This window comes from Typopeltis vanoorti, chromosome 20 (genome assembly GCF_054136105.1).
Source record: "Typopeltis vanoorti isolate ZY-2024b chromosome 20, IOZ_Tvanoo_1.0, whole genome shotgun sequence".
NCBI classification, from domain to species: domain Eukaryota; kingdom Metazoa; phylum Arthropoda; class Arachnida; order Uropygi; family Thelyphonidae; genus Typopeltis; species Typopeltis vanoorti.
Window position 1 is genome coordinate 48595672 of NC_143568.1, and position 22337 is coordinate 48618008.

Sequence of the window (22337 nt, forward strand, 5' to 3'; positions counted from 1 at the left end):
TCTCATAACCATAAGAATGCATTCCATATAAATGTTTTATAAATCTTTTTCTTTATCTTTTTACTTTTTTGTAATAAATGATCTCTTTTCTTTACCCAGGACTTGAAGGGGATAAATTAACTGTAGGAAGGGTACAAAGGTGGATAACAAAGATGGTCTCAGGACTCTACAATGTTAGTTATGAGGATCAGCTGAAGGAGTGTGGACTGCAGAGTTTGGTAGATAGGAGAGGTGATATGATTGAGACTTTTTAAACTGTTGAGAGGTGGTTGACACTGGAAGTTCTTTCATTTAGTTGAACAGCAGGAAGGAGTCATGACAAGGGGCCATTCCTGGAAGTTACAAAAGAAAACCGTGAGAAAGAGGGTGAGGAATGGTTTCTTTGCATGGAATGCATTGCCTGATGGAGTGGTGAGAGCGAAAACAGTCAATGCATTTAAGGAGTGGTGTGATAGACTTTGAGTTTCCTAGGAGGGACCTCCCTTGATGAGTCTTGATACACTTCTTTCTTAGAAAGAACCTCCCACGATTATTATTCAGGACTCCATGGAGGCCTGAATAATAATAATTATAAAAATATATATTCATAAATTCTTCATATTCCTAACCTTCATCTTGAACAGTTCCTCCAAAATAATGAATATTTTGTTTGTTCAGTGTTCTTCCTTAATCACTGTTTGGTCTATTTTTTGTTCTTTTTAATCTGACATTATTGTAGTTTTTGTTGCATTTATATTCTATATATTCAACTAAAGTATCTTCCATCTTAAATCTGTTTAAAATCCTGCTGATTCTTGGCTAATATAGCTATAAAAGCATATATGTATCTGCACTCCAACTATGTATATTCCTTCATTCCTCTTACTACTTTCTTTATACTGTATCTTGAAAAGAGTGTTTGCAACCTTGTCTTACCCCTTTACTTTTACAGTTGCTTTATTTTCCTGCTTTAATATCATTTTTTGATTAGCATAGTGTCTTCTATCTCTCCAGTCAGTTTCATTATTTCAAAAGCTTGTTCCATTATACATTGTATGCCATTCCTAAATCTATGCAAACAATGCATATAGATTTTTCCCCCCATTCTTCTGTCTGTTGTTCTTAATGCTAGTATTGCTTTTCTAGTTTCTTTCCATTCTGAAATCCATACTAGTCTCTACCTAAATTAATCTCTGAAGCATGACCAAATAAGCTTAATTGTGCTTCAGAGATTCATTTAGGTTGCTGCCATAGTGTCATAGAAATCATACTTCCTGACAAATTGACCCAATTGCTTTAAACTGCGCTCTCTTTGCTACGTCTCTCAGATTTTTTTGAAAGTTGATATTTCATCTTTTCTTGCAGTTTAACAGTTATTATTATTTAATAATAATATTCAGGCCTCCATGAAGTCGAAAGACTCATCGTGGGAGGTCCTTCCTAAGAAACACAGTCTATCAAGACTCATCGAGGGGAGGTTTCCTCCCCTAAGAGACACAGTCTATCATACCACTCATTCACCATTCTCACTCTCACCACTCATCAGGCAATGCATTCCACGGTTCAACCACCCTCTGTGCAAAGAAACCACTCCTTACCCTCTTGCTCACAGTTTCCTTTCGTAACTTCCAGGGATGGCCTCTTGTCATGACTCCTTTCCGTTGTTCAACCAAGCGAAAGAACTCCCCAGTGTCAACCCTGTAACCACATCTCAACAGTTTAAGTCTCAGTCATATCACCTCCCCTTCTTCTATCCACCAAACTCTGCAGTCCACATTCCCTCAGCTGATCCTCATAACTATCATTGTACAGTCCTGAAACCATCTTTGTTATCCACCTTTCCACCCTTTCCACACTTAATTTATCCCCTTCAAATCCTGGGGACCAAATCTGAGAACAATAGTCCAAGTGTGGTCTGATCAGGGTCTTATACAACAGAATGATAACTGTTTTATCTCTGCAGGTCAGTGTTCTTCTCATTATTGCAGCAATCCTCTGTTACCTTCACCACCTTTGCAATATGTCCCCTAAATTTCAGGTTTCTATCAATCATCAACCCCAGATCTCTTGTCTCCTCTACTACTGCCAGTATAACTCCTCCCATAGAGTATGCAGTGTCCCATCAATGTTTCCCAAACCTCAAGACATTACATTTTGCTGCATTAAACTGACATCCCATTCTTTTGCCCATCTATCTAGCTTATTCAAATTCTCTTATAGGGCTGTCGCATCTGCACTATTACTAATAATCCTTCCCAGCTTCGCATCATCTGCAAACAAGCGAATATCCCCTTGCAATCTACTGACAATGTTATTGATATAAAGGTTAAACAATATAGGTCCCAGTACTGGTCCCTGTGGGACACCACTTGTAACCCTCTGCTTCCTTGAAACTGTTACACAACTCTCCGATACCTGTCGGACAGCCAATCCTGAATCCAGTTGACCAATCTGACATCCAGACCCATGTGCTGCAACTTAAATATCAGCTTATTTTAGGTAATTCATTGCTTGCTTGTTTATTTTGCACTTGGTTAGGTCAAATAAACTTCCAACAACTTTCTCTAAATCCAGAATAATTCAATAATAAGGTGATACACCTGTTGGCAACTCGTATAGTTAAATATGACCTCCCCTATTGCTTCCTCTTAGTATCGCCACGTTTGGGTCTGCCTCCCACTGACAAGACCTCAATGAAGGTTGAAACCGGTCTGGTAGTGGCCCTTCCCTTAATGCATAGCAGTATACATATATGCGAGGAGATGTGCTTTGCATTATGGGAGATACTGAGACAAGGATTGATGAGAGCTTGGTCCACCTTTGCTTAGAGTTGCACCACCTTCTTCAGTCCTGAAGATATTTTCAGGCACAAACTTTGTTTGCTTACACTTGGATAAAGGATTAAACTAAATTTATTATAGTCTAACCAAGTGCAAAATAAACTTCCAAAATCCCATTATGTCTTTAAAATATTCTTTTCATCTCTTTATTACCTATAAGTAATCCTCCCCCTTTTTTTTTTTTTTTTTTTCATGTACTTTACTTTTTGTTTTGGGACCATAGGGATATGCAGCGATTATTTGATATGCCTTGTCAGTTTTTCTTATTAAAACAATTATTATGAAATAGAAAGTATTGTGTTATGAAAGTATTCAAATCATTAATAAACAAGTGCAGCATTTACAAAATAGTGCATTTCAGCTTGCAAAGATCAAGATTGTTCTCTTGCTTAGTTTTTCTAGGTCAGTTTTCACTTGATTCCTTAGTCAATCTTTGCCACAGGTAAATAGGGTTTTCTCTTCAAAGAAACTTGGATTTTTAACCCTTCAACTGAAAAATCTGCCAAGAAAGAACCAGAATCATTGTTTGTGTCATATATCAAAGTATATAATTCAGTTATTCTATAAAATAATGGATTGTATTTGTTATGAAATAAAATTCTTATTTCATACTCTACTAGGTAATTTATGAAATACTTATTTATTCTATAGAATAACTAATTTTAGGTAAATATATATATAAATATTGGTTTGCAAAGTTTTGCAATTTCCAGTTATATTTCTAAAATGTTTTTCACTGCCATAATTTGTAAGCTGATGAATACAAGTGAAGAATATAATAGTAAAAATAATGTTAATGCAAAGAGAGTGAAAAGAGACATTTGTTTTATTGCACTTGATGAACTATGACATTTTGAACTGCACATGTTTCTTTTCACACAAACATTGTGTTGCCTGACCTCTATGATTTTGGTTACATGCTTTACAAAATCCTAATTTTTATCAGTTGATTGTGCTGTAGATCTTCAAAGAGACTTTGAATGGCATTGTTTTAGTGTTATGGCAGTAGGTTTTAATAGTACAATAATAATAGTTGGTAATGGTATGATAATTGCATGTTTTATTATTCCATTCCCAATTTATATAACCCATCCTCAGTTTTTTTTTTTTCTCAAGTATAGCAGCTAATGCAGAATGATCATCTTTTCTCAATCTACTTCAGGAACTTTAATACTCACAGTAGAACTAATACAAGCTTCAAGATGTCTGGTGTCAGAAGTATTTATTTCATTATTATTACCACCTCAAGACCTCTTGGAGTGAGACTCATCTGGGAGGTCCCTTTATTTCTCACACACACACAGCTCATCATACAGTGTTTTAAACACATTCAAACTCTTTGCGGACACCACATTCTCAGGTAAGGCATTCCAGTCATTCACAACTCTGCACAAAAAAAACCTGCCTCGCACTCCCCTACTCACACCCTCTTTATACAGTTTCTAGGGATGACCTCTGGTTCTCTCCTGATTTCCCACTATTCTCTGTAGAACTTCTCCAGCATTGATCCTATAACAACCCCTTACCAACTTGTAGGTCTCTATCATATCTCCCCTCTTTCTCCTGTCCACCAGACTCTGCAAATTACATCATCTACTTCCAACAATATATTCTCACCAAGCATAAATTCTGCATCCCATCTTTGTTTTCCAAATTTTAAAACCTTGCATTTTGCAACATTGAACTCGCATCCCCATTTCCGTGCCCAATCACTCCATCTATTCAAGTCTTACTGTAAGGCCACAACATCGTCACTACACTTCCTGGTTCATCCCAACTTTGCATCATCTACAAACAACTGAATATCTCCATCCAAATCTTTACCTATATCATTAATATACAATTTAAACAGCAATGGACCTAAAACAGACCCCTGAGGCACTTCACTAGTGACTTTCCTTTTCCTGGATATCGCTCCCTCATACACAACTTGTTGATACCTATCAGATAGCCAGTCTCCAATCCAATGCACCAATCTAATATCCAACCCCATCTGCTCTAGTTTGAATGTCAACCTATCATGAGGTACTCTATCAAAAGCCTTTGCAAAATCCAAGTATATTACTGTATATCCTTTTCCTCTGTCCAAGGAAACAGTCACTTTATTGTAATAAGTAAGTAGATTACTAAAACATGACCTCCCTTTAGCAAATCATGCTGTCCATCAAAGATAATACCATTGTTATCAACCCAACTCTGGATCCTAGTTCTCACAAGCTTCTCCAACAGCTTAACCACTACACCTGACACACAGATAGGCCTATAGTTGGATGCTCGAGTTTGATCACCTGCTTTATGAAGTGGCACAATCTTGCACTCCTTAGGAACTTGACCAAGTGCAAGACTCATATTAAAAAAATATGTCAAGGCAGATGTCAACTCCCTGGCACATTCTTTCAGAATATGTGGTGATATATTATCAAGTCTCACAGCCTTATCAACATCTAGTTTACTGAACTCCCCATACACCTCTTGCTCACTTACAGTCAGTCTCTCCTCCCCATCATCAACTGTTCTCAATCCCTCCATGAAGTCACATTCACAAGATTGAAAGATCTTTATGAACTGCTCATTAAGTATCTCGACCACACATTCTGCATCAGCTGTCTTTATACCATTTTCTCCAATCAATGTCATCCTTCCATAATTATTCTTTCTTTTGCTGGCTACATATCGAAAGAACTCCTTAAGATTCTTTTTGGCTTCATTAACCTACTGCTGTTCATACCTCTCTTTAGCTACCCTCACCAACAAAGTTACCCTCCTTGCTTGGTCTTTGTAGACCTCATGGAATTGGTTATTTCCACTTCTTTTATGCTGCCTCCACAATGCCCTTTTTCTCTGTATCGCATGCTTAATCTCTTTATTCATCCATCTCACACCCACCTTATTTAACCTTCTCACCCTTGGAATACATTTAGACATTGCATCTACTAAACAGTTTTTGAAAATCTCCCAAGCTGCATTGATCTCTTTTCTAGCTAACTTCTCATTCCATGCTACACCCACAGGCTGTCTCCTGAGCTCTGCATAATCACCCCCTTGTAGTTCCACATATACCTCTTTCTCACAGAGGTCCTCACACTGCTGGTAACCACCCAAGTAATCACCTCATGGTCACTCTCACCAATTGGTGGATGATTTGACACCTCATTTACAATTACATTCTCTGATGAGATGACCAAATCCAAGACCCTCAATCCTCGTGTGCCCTCTGTTACATACTGTCTGAGGTAGTTATCCCTCAAAAACTCAAGAATATCATTTACTTTACTTCCAGTTGCTATCTCATCATTCCAGTCTATATTGTCCTAATTAAAATCACCCATAATGATCGCCGTTTTCTTATTTACTTGGCTAATTTGATTGTACATTTCATTATCACTACCATCCACAATACCTGGTCTAACAACATCCCACCAAGTATTTCATTCCATTCACCTGTATCTCACACCATACTGCCTCAAAACCACTGGCACTATTTCCCTCTTGCATCTCCACTTTGTATGGACACAACTCTTTCTCTATCATCAATAGCTCTCCCCCCTCCCTTTTTACCCTCTTTCCTCAAGAAACACATCATACCCTTCCATCTCTATTCCTGTCAGGATGTCATCCTCTTCCAACCATGTCTCACTTATTCCGACAATCTTTGGGTGCACAGATGCAATTAGTGCAACCATTTGTATACAAACACAACAGCACTCATTTCTGGATCTACAGCTGGTTCCACTGATACTACCACTCACTCGATGTGATCTCTCCATGCTCGACTGGGGCCATTTCCCTTTCTGCTTCTTCATTTTAAAACCCTTTTCAATTCCAACTGTTTCCTCTTGATCCCTGGTCATCTCATTCCTTTCGTGTCTACACATGCTCACCTCCTCTTGGAGCATCCACCTTTCTCATGCTGTGTACCCCTATCCACCCTGAGCCTACCCGTTTCCCTGCTGCTCTTGCACATCCATTCTCTCATTTTCTATACTCATACCACTCACTTCCCCATTCATAACCACCACTTCAATCTCTCCTGTCTTACTCTGACACTCTTCCACATCACTTCCCACTTGATCTGATTCATTCTCTCTATTCACTTCTCTACCTTCCAGCAGCAGTCTCTCCAAGCGACTCACACCATTACCACTCAAATGCAGACCATTGCTCCCATATAGCTCACTTCGTCCCTCAAACTCATGCCACACATTAACAGGCTACACTCCCTTCTCCTCACACATTTCAGCCAGCATATCATTCATAATCCTTGCTCTCCGCCTCATTTCACCACAGTCATACCTAGGCAACATGCTAACTACCCTTCCTATCACAATATTTTCTTTTATCCTTCTAAGCAGCCTCCTGATATCCATTCTGACACACTGTTTGCCCTCTCTGAAATCATTCGTAACTATTTTGCTCGCTCCTCCCTCATATCCAATGCCTCAATCACTCTACTCATTTTACTGCCTGGAAAAACATACCTTGTGCATTCTATCCTCCAGCATGCCTTTAATAATGGAGTCGCCATTCATTCCATCATTATTTATTTTAATAGTTTTTACCTGAATTTTCTTAATGTTATTCCGCATCCATTTCATATCTTGCATCATCCAATGCAATTCAACTTCTGAATCTCAAGACACATTCTCTGTATCATTCAATCTTTGTAACTCTCAACCCCCTCTTCTCACTTTCACTCTCATTTATCCTTGTTTGTTTCCGTACTTTCGGTCCAAGATTCATCCAACTTTCGCTATCATTCTTCACATTTTCACACTCATTCATCTTTCTTTGTTTCTGTTCTTTCAGTCCAAAATGCGTCGGACTTTCACTATCATCCATTCTTTAGATTTTTTTCACTTTTGATTTCTGTGTCACACCATTTCTAGTTTCTTTCTTTCTCTTAATTTCGTTTCCTTCTGCCACTCTCACATCACGTTCGTTCCCTTTTAATATCTGTTATGGTTTTCAAATTGCTCGTTTTCTTTTTTACTGATTTTTTTTTTTTAACTTTTTTCACCTCTCTTACTTACCATCCTTCTCTTTCAAATGTGCAACCATTTTCCCCCCAGCAATGTCGCTACTAACACACTTTCTGTCATCAATTTCATATTTGCATTCATCAATTCCTCATTCAGGTCACACTTCACACACACCCTCCTTCCATCCTCACGAAATATCCACAAATCATTTATGTAATCGAAAGAATACATATAACAGACCTCACACTTAACGAAACGACTGAAATCTAAATTAAAGTCATGGAATGACAATGCCGCCGCCATTTTTTGCAGGTTACTAAGTCTAATGGTAATGATTTCATAATTAAGTTTTGGCAAAAAAAAATCCCCCACACTAATAAAACCAGTAGTGCACAATGTTTATAGTCTCTCTTACTCAAAAAATTACGCATATATATTTAATTATTCCTAGAAAACTTATCCCAATCAGGAGCTCTTCTTATACATGTCACTGTGCTTAGGGGAGTACCACTGTTTTATTTATTTTACTATTTTATTTATTATTATTTGTTTTTGCTTGCAAACTTAAATTATCTTTGGTATATTCATGTTCTTTTAGTTTTCTTCCTATTGCACAAAATACACAATATGTTTGAGCCAAACACATCAGGCATGTCTACATCCAATCCACATTCTAGTTTGCACCCAATGTAAATATGTGTGCCTGGCATATATTCTTTAAAACCTACTACACATTTCATTTTGTTGCAACTTTCTTCAATATCTACATTTTTATTTATATTTGTATCCGATAGAGAAATTTAGTACTGTACTATTTTGTTTTCTTTATAGGAAACATTTTAATTTTGAATGGTTTCCAAAGCTTTGCTTAATCTTCATCTTTTCTATTCCCAAATATATCTTTTGGTAATAATGAAGTAGATAAACCTGACTTTGGTGCAGCACCAGATATTGCTTCATTCTTTTAACATGAATAATATTAGTTTTTTCATGAATTTGTCAAAATGTGACAGTGCCTTACTCAATTTACTCATGATATTATCCTACATTCAAGCTATCAATATATTTTCAGTATCTTGATTTTTGCTCTTTCTACAGTAATCTTAACTTTGACTATGCCTTTAACTATAACTTGAAGTATAATTTTCAGATCTGACCACATATCTTGCAAATTTTCTATTATTAATCTGCATCTAAATACACATACCAACCACTGAATTAGTAACTTTTATTTAATACAGTGTTGGGCCTGCTTTAACTCAAATTAGATTGCATATGCAGTTTGGCATCAATTTCACAAGGTATTGGATTGTATCTATGTCTATCAGATAGTCCTTTAACTGGCTCAGATTTGACAAAAGAGGACTTTGCTTCCTGATCTCTTTCTAACATGTCTCATACATTCTCAATAGAGTTCAGATCTGGGTTTTTGGTAGCCAGGAAAGATTATTATTATGGCCAGCTCCAAGGAGTCCTTAGACTTATCAAGGGAGGCCCTAAATATCATGTCAAGAACTATTCTGCATTCACACAGTATCTATTATACTTTGCTTTTAACTCATTCATAGTCATGGCACCCACAACAGACTCTGGCAGCTTATTTAACTCATTCACCACTCTCCAAGTAAAAAACCTAGTTTTAACACCCTTGCTTACTACACTTTTGCTCAGTTTCCATAGATGGCCCTAGTTCTCCCACCACCAGACCTGTTCTGAAAAATTTCCTCTGAATTAATCTTGTAAAAACCCCTCAGTAATTTGAATGTTTCAATCCTTTTCCATCTATCAACCAATTTCTGTAACCCACAGATCTTCAATCTGTTCTCATAAGGTTCATTCTATAGACCAGCTATCATCTTGGTCACTTGCCTCTGGATCCTCTCCTAACTCATCACCAAGAAATCCTGGTGCCCAGATCTGCATGCAGTAGTCAAGATGGGGTCTTATCAAGGCTCGATAAAGAGGAACAATAACCTGCTTGTCTCTGCTCGTCGAAGTATTCTTCGGTAACCAAGTGATCTGATGATCTGATCTAGCCACTTTTGCTATGCCCTCTAAACTTTAACTTTTTATCTACTAACACTCCCAAGTCTCTGACTTCATCAATTTCCTGGAGTATGGTTCCACCAATGTGGTTTCCCTCTGTTAATTTTTTCACCCCAAAATGCACAACCTTACACTTTGCCACATTAAACTGACATCCATTCTCTTTGGCCCAGTCTGCCAATCTATCTAAATCATCTTGCAAAATTTTGACATTATGTGTAGTCCCTATTGCTCTACCCAACTTTGCATCATCGGCAAATAAATGAACAGTTACTCTCAGATCCTTTCCTGTATCATTAATGAACAAATTAAATAACAGTGGTCCAAGAAGAACCCTGCAGCACACCACTTGTCACAGGCCTTCTATTGGACTCTACTCCTGAATAAACTACTCTGATATCTCTCCATCAACCACCTTCCTGTCCATCTCACCAACCCTATATTCATACCCATGTGCTGCAGTTTACTGATTAGAATTCCTGTGGTATCCTGTCAAAGGCCTTAGCAAAGTCCAGCAGTATCACTGTAAACTCATTACCCTTATCCAGTTAAGCTGTCACTGTATTATAGAATGTGAGCAAGTTACTGAGGCATGATTTACCCTTCACAAAACTATGCTGCTCCCCCCCCCCATAGAGTATCACATTTCCATCTATCCATTCCTGTATTTTGTTCTCGACTTATTTCTCCCAAATGTTGATAACGACTCCTGATATGCCGATCAGTTTGTAATTTGCAACAGCAGTCTTGGAGCCTCCTTTATGCAGTGGAACTATTTTCCCTTCTTTCCACCCCCAGAGGGACTGCAGAGCTGAGACCTAAACAATATGGTCAAGGTCACTGATAATTCTTTTGCCACTTCATGTAAGGCTCGAGCTGGTATATCATCCAATCCCACAGATGTATTCACATTAAGGTCTGTAATTATACTATTCACCTCCATTTCATTCACCTCAATTCCCGTATAAGCCTTTGGTTCCCTCATTCCTGCAATATCACTGCCTGGATGATGTACTCTTGCTAAGTGTTTGCTTAGTTTGCTTTGTACTATTTCGACTAATTCAGTTACCTCCCTATCTCCCTGCCATTGGCATTCTTTAAAATCATTCTGCCATATAAATTTTTTCTTTTATTCGCAGCATATCAAAAGAAATGTTTCGGATTCTCTTTAGCTTATGTGCCTGCAGATCACCTTTCTTCTTAAATTCCCTCCACAATTGTTTCTTTTTTTTGCAGCTCAAGCTTAATGATGTTATTCATCCATTTAACTCGCACTTGATTTACTCTCTGGACTCTAGATATGCAGTCAGCCATTACCTCCCTCAAATGCTCCTTTACCTGTTTCAATGCACTATCAATATCCAGCCCTTGCAGTTTTACATACCATGGCACTGATCTAAGCAATCTTCTAAGCTTGTCATACTTACCAGCCTGGTAATTCCACATGTACTCTGTCTAAATTGAAAATTCCACACATTTAGCCATCTCCCAGGTCAAGACCTTATGATCACTCTCACCAGTTGGTGGCAACATGGTCATAGTCATTATAGTCAAATTCTCAGATGCAATTACTAGATCAAGCATTCTCAAACTCTTAGTATATTCCATTACATGCTGTCTCAGGTAGCTAACCCTTAGTAACTGCATAAAATCCATTTCCTTCCTCCCATGTGTCCTCTCCTCCTTCCAATCAATATTACCATAGTTAAAATCCTCCATAATAATTACCTGTCCTCTACTCATTGAGTCTATTTGCCTATGCATATTATCTCCATTAATTTCATCGCCTGGTCTATAGCAGCACCCAATTGTATGTTTTGTTCTGCTGGCCTCAATCTCACACTAGATAGCCTCAAATGTGGTATTTTCACTATCCTGCAGTAGAACTTCTATTCTCTTTGGCTGCAGTTGCTGTCATGCTTGCTGAACCACTGCTGAACAATTCTTGTATGATGGATAGTAGTATTGTTGTCCATGAAACCACCATTACCTGTTGGATAAAAAATTAACATTGCAATAATGACTTGATTGGCAACAATGTTCACATATTGCTTGGAGGACACCTGACCTTCCAGCAATATCAGGGGACCTATTCCATAGCAACAGAACATGTCCTGTGCATCCCACGATGCCACTTACAGAACCTTCTTGTTTACAAGACAAGTTAGGTTCATTACTTCATGGGGCTCATGCCAAACTCTGCCTCCTGTCAGTACAGAACATGTACCTTCACTCATTAACCACTCAACTTTTTTCCAATCTTCATGTCCGGTCACTGTGTTCCACTGTAGATGAACTTTCTGGTTCTTTGCAGAAATCAGTGGTTGCATGTAGCTGCCAATAACAATCCTTTTCAATTCCCTGAGATGTGGGTTGTGAACAGCCTTCATTAAATGCTTTGGTCAATTGCTGCACACAGAAAGTTCTGTTTGTCTGTTAAGCCTTCTCAGACGACAGCAATCATTCCTGACAGACTGTCTTAGAACCACAGCTATGCCTCTTAGATAAATAATGTGGATTATTTTCCCACTGATTAAACACTTCTTTTGAGAAACCCGTTGCTCTGCTGTATTCAAAATCGTGTCAGCCAAATGGGCATCCACAATAAGTCCTTTATTGAACTCCAAAGATCCTTTTTTCCCCCCATTGTGATCAACACTGCTGATGATTACTGACCAGCAGCATTCTTAAATAGTTGCCTAGTACATGTGGTGATACACGTGACCGATTATTTTGCATATATGCTGAGTAAGTGATGTTTACGTATGTCTGCATAAAGGTTTCTAATTCAGTGACTGGTATGTGTACTATCAAATGATCAATGGGGATCAGCTGTTGTTAGTGATGGCAGCACAAATGTAAGAAAAAACCATTCACCAACTTTCTATCATTAGCCAGGGAGTAAATTTCAGTTACAAAATGTTTTATGTACCTTATCCAATTAAAGTGAATAATAAAAGTATTCATTAAATGCTTTAATGAAGTCCTCATGGTTATTCTAGAAATACCTAGTTAACATGTAAAATAACTTATTTCATGCTTTACCAAAATATATCTAGTTTTTATAGAATATCAAATTTCATATTTTAAGTTACATATAGACATAACACTAATTAATATAAGTGTTATGTCTATATGTAACTTAAAAAAATAAGGATAATATTGTTTTGATATGAAATACATGAACTATATAGTAAGTTATTACAGTTTTTCATATTGGTGAGAATTATCAAATATTCATCAAATGCAAGTGGATTATGTTGACTGTAAAGCATGTCAGTGTTTTTCAGATGAGCAGTGTCAAAAGAACAGTGGATTACAAACACACATCTTTAGTTATGTACCCATAAATAAGCATCAAATGGTGTTATGGTCTTGGCTTACTTGGAGGGAATAGTCTACTCTTGAGGCATGATATATCTAGTTTTTATAAGAGCAGCAGACAACTGTACAGTTTGCTTTTAAGTCTTGATGAAACTTCTGTTGAAAACTTTCACCCATCAGTTGCTTATTTGGGCCTTCTTCAACTGAAGATGGCAGCAATGAAAATTTCCTTGTAAATGCCTAACTATTGTTCTGTACCAATAATATGATTAGTCTCTGCCAATAATAGCTACTTTCTATGGTGTTGCTTACAAATTTTGGAATATGTACAGTTGAGAGAATGCTATTAAAAGTATAGTTACTGAAATATTATATTAAGTGTTATACATTGATATATATGCACTTTGAATGCTATTTAATATAATATCCCTGGAAGTTACGAAAAGAAACTGAGCAAGAGGGTGAGGAGTGATTTCTTTGCGTGGAGGGTGGTTGAACCGTCGAATGCATTGCCTGATGGAGTGGTGAGAGCGAGAACGGTCAATGAGTTTAAGGAGTGGTATGATAGACTTTGTGTTTCTTAGGGGGGACCTCCCCTCGATGAGTCTCGACGGACTTTATGTTCTTAGGAAGGACCTCCCACGATGAGTCTTTTGACTCCATGGAGGCCTGAATAATAATAATAATAATAATTTAGCTGTCTGTATTATTTATATGAAAACGTTTTCCTTGCTTTCTGAAATGTGGCCAAGAAAATAGATGTTTTATTTTTGTCTATTTATCAAATGACTTGAATTCAAACTGACATTATCCAGGACTTAAGACTTGCATAGAAGATTCATCTCAGACAATGTAGTCTGTCATCCCATTCCTTATTCATTCCTTGTCTGCTCACAAACTACCTTCTCATGCACTGCATTCCATGGTGCAACCATTCTTCATGAAGGGAAGGGAGGAGTTACCTTCTTACTCACCTCTTCCTTTTTTCAACTTCCAGGATTGGCCTCTTGTGCCTTCTGCATTAGAGGATGGTGTTGGTGTAGTTGCGGTCAGTTCATGAATTGTGAGTAGTAGAAGCAGAGTTGTAGAGTGGATGCCCTCCCTCGATGAGTCTTTGGACTCCATGGAGGTGACAAATAATGCATTGCCTGAGAGGGTAGTGAAAGTGCAAATGGTCTGTATGTTTGAATGGTATGATAGGCTTTGTATTGGCTAGTCTAACTCTTATGATGGGGTGCTTAAGGGTCAAAGCAGTATAACTGAGAGGAAACATCCACATAACCTTTAAAGGAATGCGGAGAACCGACCAGGGCTTCTGACCTGATGTCCAATCCTCACCTTCTCGTGGTGCACCCTGTTGGGAATCTACCTGGATACTGAACGAACGAGGATGGGCTGGCAATTTGGGATTTAGCTGACCAAATTTTGGTTAAACCAAAATAAAAAATGATGGTACAACATGACAAAATTTCATGCTGGCTGGGGTGTCGCCTGGTTAAACAAGGCCCCCTTTGTTTTCACCAGGGAACCAGCACGAACAGCAAAAAGTCAGCTAATGAAACAAATCTGAAAACAAACCCAAAGTCAACAACACCAGAGTTAAAGATTGGTACTATCAACATAAGAAGCCTGAATGGCAAAGAAATGGAGCTAGTGGAGGAATTAGATAAGCACCAGATCGACATAATAGGGGTGACTGAAACAAAAAAGACAAACTGGTGAGATCTTTCTAAGCAATAAATACAAAATGTTATATTCAGGCAATGACAATCAAGGAAAAGGAGTAGCCATAGTATGCAACACAAAATACGAGGCTAATTTTCTTGAATGGCAGGCAGTGTCAAGTAGAGTGATTTTGACAAATATCAGAATGGGGAACTGGACAATGAGACTTATTTGTGCCTATGGTCCCACAGAAGGTTCTACTAAGGTAGAAGTGGAAGAATTTTTTGAGGCTCTAGAAAAAGTTACTGACACAATGAAAAAGGAAAAGTTGGTCCTTGTTAGGGATTCTAAATAGCAGAATAGGAAGTGATTGTCAGACATACAAAAATGTTTTGGGAAAATTTGGAGAAAAGTGCAAAACTAATAATGGCAAATACCTGTTGGATTTCTGCTCAGGACATGGACTGGTTATTACTAACACCATGTTCCAACATAAAAATGTGCACAAATTCACATGGAGAGAAGAAGCAAGAAATAAGAAAAGTCTCATTGACTATGTTATTGTTGATAGTGATGTTTTCTCCCTGGTGCAGGACACCACAGTGTACAGAGGATTTGAAATTGGAAGTGATCACTATTTAGTCTTGAGCAGGATAAAATTGAATTTCATATTGAAAAGAATAACATGTAAGAAATTTTTAAAGTGAATAAAAGTTGAGCAGCTCTCAGGTGTGAACTGTAGACTAAAATACACAAAGATTATTGAAGAAAAAATGAAAGGTTTGAGAACAGGAACCAAACCTTGGAGATTCAGTGGCAAGCCTTGAAGAAAACCCTGATTGATTCAGCCAGAGAGGCATGTGGTTGTCTGCAAGGATAGAAAAATCAGGACTCCATGGTGGACACAGGAAGTTAAAGAGGCAGTGAAGGAAAAGAAGAAATCATATGAAAAGTTCCTGGCAAATAAGTCAGCTTGTGCTCTTAGAGAATACAGAGACAAATGCAAGAATGCTAAACACTGTGTAAAACTAGCTAAACAAAAGTCATGGGAGGACTTTGGCAAGAACATAGAAAATAAATATCAAGAAGGTGGTAAAATATTCTGGAGGTTGTTGAAGAAGCTTAGGAATGGAGGAAAGAGTACTGTAAATGGAGTTAGAGATGATAAAGGTGAAATGAAAATGGGAGAAAAGATATCCTGGAAGTATGGAGTAATTACTTTGAAAATTTGCTAAATGAAACAAGTAGTGATGACAGCACAGTGATTAAAAAAAAAAAAAAAAGCACTGACCAGGAATGCATATCCATACATGAAGTAGAAAAAGCCATCAAAGGCTTGAAATGTGAAAAGGCAGCAAGAGTAGATGATATTCGACCAGAAATGCTGAAGTATGGTGGTATAAAAGTCTTACAGTGGCTGCACTGCATAGTTCAGAAAGCTTGGACAGAGGGACGAATTCCCAATGATTGGAGTAGAGCTCTCATAGTACCTATATATAAAAAGGGATATAAAACTGAATGTGAGAATTACAGAGGTATATCCCTATTGAGTGTTCCTGGTAAGATATATGCAAGTATACTTGAGAAACAGTTGAGAAGAATTGTGGAAGAAAAGCTTGGTGAAGAACAAGCTGGATTCAGGTCAAATAGAGGCTGTCAGGATCAGATCTTCACTTTACGACAGATAGTGGAGAAATCATGTGAATATAACAAAGATCTATATTTAAGTTTTGTCAATTTGGAAAAGGCATATGACAAGGTGCCAAGAGAGAAGCTATTCAATACGCTGCAATTATATGGTGTCAATGGGGCATTATATCAAGCAATACTGAGTCTTTATTTGAGTTCTAAGTCAGCAGCTAGAATTGAAGGAAGTACAGGAAGATGGTTTAATGTTAAATCTAGTGTGAGACAAGGATGTACATTATCCCTTCTGTTATTCATGATCTATATGGATCACATTATGAAAGAAAGTGTTATTAAACATGATATCAAAATTGGAGATGTTAATGTCAGCTCTTTGCTTTATGCAGATGATGTTATACTTCTAAATAAATCCACTACAAGTCTGTAAGATTCTCTGACTAAATTGAATAACTGTTGTAATAGATATGGTATGAAGGTGAGCATTGAAAAGACGAAGACAATGAAAATATCAACTGTTGCGAATGGAGAACCTGTGGAACAAGTAAAACATTCCAGCTACTTAGGCACGATTTTTAGTGAAGATAAGGAAGGAAAAACATTATTTTTTTGTTTTTTTATCATTTTTCAAAATAATAAAACATGCAGGAGTAAATTTGATTATTTATCAAATGACTTGAATTCGATCAGTGAGGTATTTGCTGTTGTTTGATTGTACATTTTTGTTTATACCTAGAGAGCAATGAGATAAAGATGGCAGAAATGGGTTCATACAATGGATCACAGCGTGCATCCAATAAGGATACATCTAGGACAATAATGGCAAGTTAATAGTATCTTATTTCCAATGTCAAATGATTCCATATAAGTTGATTTTTGAATTTAATTGTTATGATCATGACCTTTTACTTTTTTCACACAATGTTGTAATCTACACACTCACCATTTCATAGTGCATTTGTCCTTTCTTCTCTACATTTCTTTACTCAAAAAAGAAAAAAAAACAAGGAAAAAAATTATTTTAATGACATTAAAACACCAAACAAAAACTAAATTATAAAATGTTTATTAACTCACTTATATTTTGTTAGATTTCAAACCAACATCCTTAGAGCAAAACATGTTAGTTTACACGTGATGAGTAAGTGAAACAATTCAAATTAGCAGACAAAAGATCTAAAGTCCTAATTTGGTCTTATGATGTATAAATAAAAATGCATTACAGTTATGTAGGAATTGATCTTAAGATCACTGTATGGCAGATTAATGCAGCCATACTTAAGGTTGGGGAATGCTTCATAGCCATTGACCTCTAAAAATAATCTGACCTGTAAAGTATAGCAAATTGGTTTTCTTTCATTTAATCCTGTGTGAAAGAGTGTTCAAAGCATGGTCTGCCAATCCTAATTTTCCATAATAATGGTAGTGATATACTTTCTTGACCTATGGCTACAGTTCCTGCAGTATAAATGAAATGCTACACAGCACCCTCTTACTTCTCCCTCCAAAAACAAGAACAAAACATTATTGTTATTCTATATATACAAGGTATATCTGAAAAGATAGCCAAAGTACTAATAAAATTTAACTTTCATACCATGTTCAAACCACATGTCAAACTAGCGGCATCCTCTGGCACATCTTAGAGTTTATGAAGTTCTACTGAGACTTGGCCTACAAGTCAAATACATTTAAAATTTTATTTTAGTCTGCAATGTCTATGAATCATTCTGCAATCTTAACAAGTATAGTTGCATTAATCTGCCAAATTGGGAGAACAGTCGTCTTAAGATCAACTCCTACACAACATAATACTTCTTTTATACACCATTACAGGGTGCCAAATTAGGACTTCAGATTTTTTTATTCATTACAATTTGAACTGTTTCATTTACTCAATGATACATGTAAACTGTAATATGCTGTTTTGCTGAGAGAATGCTAGTTTGAAATCCAGTGAAATATAAGCCATTCAATAAACATTCTTATATAATTTTCTTCACTTCAAAGGTAAGTTTTATACACAATAGCATTTCACTAAAAATTATTTTGGCTTAGTCACTTTAGTGACAGCATATGCACAACTTACTATAGTTACCCACATGTGTTTTTTATGCATTGTACCTTTTGTCATGTTTTCTTGTTTGACTGTATCAATCAAACTAGTTTGATTATCTACATAATAAATAGAAATACAGAAAACCATAATGCCTGCATAAAACTGAATTTTTTCTTATGAGTTTTAGGATTCTGCAGTATAGCTATTATAGAGATACTTCTAAAGTTTTCTGAGGATAGTATTGGGGAGGGGGAGAAACTGCCTGGCATCAGTTACCTCATAACTGCAGCCTAAACTACATCAGAAGGGAGTTATGAGACTAGATAAACAGGGAATTCTGCTTCCTTCAGTAAAAAAATCTCAGACCTAGAATAAACACAATTGGTGCTAATCCAATTGTGCTTCTATTGCAATATTATTATTATTTCTGTGGACAAAAACATTCCAAGGAATGTTAAAATCAAGCAGATTGCAATCATGAATAGAAAAACAGGATACATTATACCTAATCAATAGACAATACTGGATCATGTCATACTTGCACATTTGACATCATAATACATTTATACTATTAGAGCAATTACTTTAATACATTCATCCATTAATAATGCAAATATATTGCACATGCTAGTTAAAAACATTTGAAAACTCCTCAGCATAGCTGTGCTAAAAATAGGACTAAATGTTTCTTAAGTAATAAAATTAATAAATTCCTAAAATGTATATGTATACAAGATTTTCATTACTCATTTCATGAATTATATAAAAGATGTTATCCAAAAGTTCTGACTAGTAATAGCACTGGATGAACCTTTTGATTACATTCAATTTTCTGACATAAGCTGCCAGGTCTTTTTCTGAGATACTGATTATTTCTTTTTTTTTTTCTCTGTTGAATGACTGGTTTTAAATCTTATTCCTTTTAGAGAATTTTTGTGATATTAGCAGTTGGAAGTTTTAAGCAATAGATCACATTCTACCTGTTGAAAATAAGTTCCTGGATCAAGGCATAGGATTTTCTTTTTGATTTTATATAAGAAAATTCTTGGAAATTTGCTGATACTTGCCACATCCCTTAATCATCTATAAAAAATCTTAGCAGTTCCATATTCTCCTTCTCTCCCACAGTTGCCTTTTGCTATTTCTCTTATCAGTGAGACACTGTCCTATTTGAATTGTTTTTAAACATTAACTACCATGTTGACAGGAATGCAGATCATAGGAAACCTTGATACTTACAAAAGCACATTCTCTGCATAAACATTCATTGTCAACACTATCTTAAGCATTGCATGCATCGTTAGCCTTTTTTTTTATTAAGTTTCATACAAAATTAAATTATAGTAAGCAGATGCTATACTAAAACATTACTGAGTCATTACAGGTAGCTATAACAAGTGAGCACTTTAATGACTCATTATGCAACAGATATATTGATCTGTGGCCAGCAAATTGTAGGATGCTAGGGACTTAATATGACAGGTTTTAACCTTCAAATTTTCTTTTTTTGCTGCAGCTCTTTGGAGATGTCTTAATGGATAAGCCATAATTCTCTGTTTAGTTCTGTTAACAATTCTTGTATGATTTGCTTTGGAGATACAGAGGGAGATCTATGAGTAATATTTTCTTATATAGTGAAACCTGTAGAGTATCCACAACTATAGAATCACATATATGCCACAGTTAATAACTTTTTTATTATCTAAAAATTTCATCTTATGTATCATAAGGCATCATCAATACAATTATCGAACAACAATAGGAATTTAATTCCAAAAACAGTAGCATGCATGCTTAAATCGGAGTCCTATGTACACAGCGTGTGTTCATGGATTAAACCTAATGAGCTGAAATTAAAACTAATTAAATTAAAATATAACTGATAAATTTGTTTAATGTTTTTTGAATTCAGTTCCTATTGTTCAATAATTATACTGATGATGTTTTATGATACATAAGACTAAATATCGTCATCATCAAATTCTTGACATGTATCCTCAAGGGGTGTAGTATATGATAGTACTATATGATATGATAGTACTATATGAAAAAGTTACATCGTTACTAATTTCCTATTTACAATTTTCCTCAAAATCAATCTGTTTCCTGTCAAGACTCCAACATTATCAGATCTTATATTTCTATCTTCTAAGGCACTTTTTACCATATCAATCCACCTATATCTTGGTCTTCCTCTGGGTCTTTTTCCTGCCTACCTGGCAGAAAACACTTGTTTTGCTAATCTTTCCTCTCCCATTCTGTTTAAGTGACATACCACCTGAGATTAGCTCTGCTAACACATTTTTAGATGCTAACAATGTCAAGTTCTTTCCTAATATTCATGTTTTTAACATGAATAGATGGCATCAATTGCCATTGATGCCATCTATTCATGCCTCTAATCTTTCTCAGACTCCCATATCTGTGGTCTCTAGTTTTTGATCAAGTATTTTACTTCTAACCCATTATAAGATGTACATTATCCCCTCTGTTATTCCATATCTATATGGATCACATTATGAAGGAAAGTTGTATTAAACCTGATATCAAAATTGGAGATGTTAATCTCAGCTGTTTGCTTTATGCGGATGATGTTATACCTCTAAATAAACTCACCACAAGTCTGCAAGATTTCCTGTCTTGTATACACCCTGTCTTGCTGACCTACATACCATAACTATTACAACACTTATTCAGTTTAGTCAAGGAATCTTGCAGACTTATAGTGAATTTATTTAGAAGTATAACATCTGCATAAAGCAAAGAGCTGAGATTAACGTCTCCAATTTTGATATCAGGTTTAATACCACTTTCCTTCATAATGTGATCCATATAGATAATGTACATCCTTGTCTGACATCAGATTTAACATTAAACCATCTTCCTGTACTTCAATTCTAACTGCTGAATTACAACTCTAATAAAGACTAGTATTGCTTGACATAACCCCACTGACACGATATAACTGTATCATTTTGAATAGCTTCTCTCTTGGCACCTTGTCATATGCTTTTTCCAGATCTACAAAATTTAAATACAGATCTTTGTTATATTCCCATGATTTCTCAACTATTTGTCAAGTGAAAATCTTATCTTGACAGCCTCTATTTGGCCTGAATCCAGCTTGTTCTTCACCAAGCTTTTCTTCCACAATTCTTCTCAACTGTTTGTCAAGTATACTTGCATATATCTTCCCAGGAACACTCAATAGGGATATACCTCTGTAATTCTCACATTCAGTTTTATTTCCCTTTTTAGAGCTCTACTCCAATTATCTGGAATTCATACATCTGTCCAGGCCTTCTGAACTATGCAGTGCAGTCAGTGTAAGACTTTTATACCTCTATACTTGAGCATTTCTGGTTGAATATCACCTACTCCAGCTGCCCTTCCACATTTCAGGCTTTTTCTACTTCAAGTATGAATATATATTCCTGATTGCATGCCTGGTCAGTGTAGTATGAAATATGAAGTAATTACTCCATACTTCAAGGATATCTTTTTCTCCAGTTTTCATGTCACCTTTATCATCCCTAATTCCTTTTATAGCACTCTTTCCTCCATTGCTAAGCTTCTTCAACAACTCCAGAATATCTTGCCGCCACCTTCATATTTATTTTCTATGTTCTTACCAGTCCTCCCATAACTTTTGTTTAGCTAGTTTTACAGTGTTTAGCTTTCTTACATTTGTCTCCATCTTGTCTAAGAGCACAAGCTGACTTATTTACCAGGAACTTTTGATATTATTATTACTCGTGTCTCCATGGAGTCAAAAGACTCATCGAGGGAGGTCCCTCCTAA

At 36.3% G+C, this 22337-nt stretch overlaps 1 protein-coding gene across 2 annotated transcripts in view; it reads left to right on the top strand.

Annotated features, from left to right (window-relative positions):
- The window catches only part of LOC150095417 (ferric reductase 1-like), a 218180-nt gene that overhangs the window by 176798 nt on the left and 19045 nt on the right, over positions 1-22337 (top strand). For both annotated transcript variants that reach the window (XM_090410756.1, XM_090410755.1), the window contains one exon: positions 17214-17299. In XM_090410756.1, coding sequence (XP_090266882.1) covers positions 17214-17299 — 86 coding nt within the window. The remainder of the gene's footprint in view (positions 1-17213; positions 17300-22337) is intronic.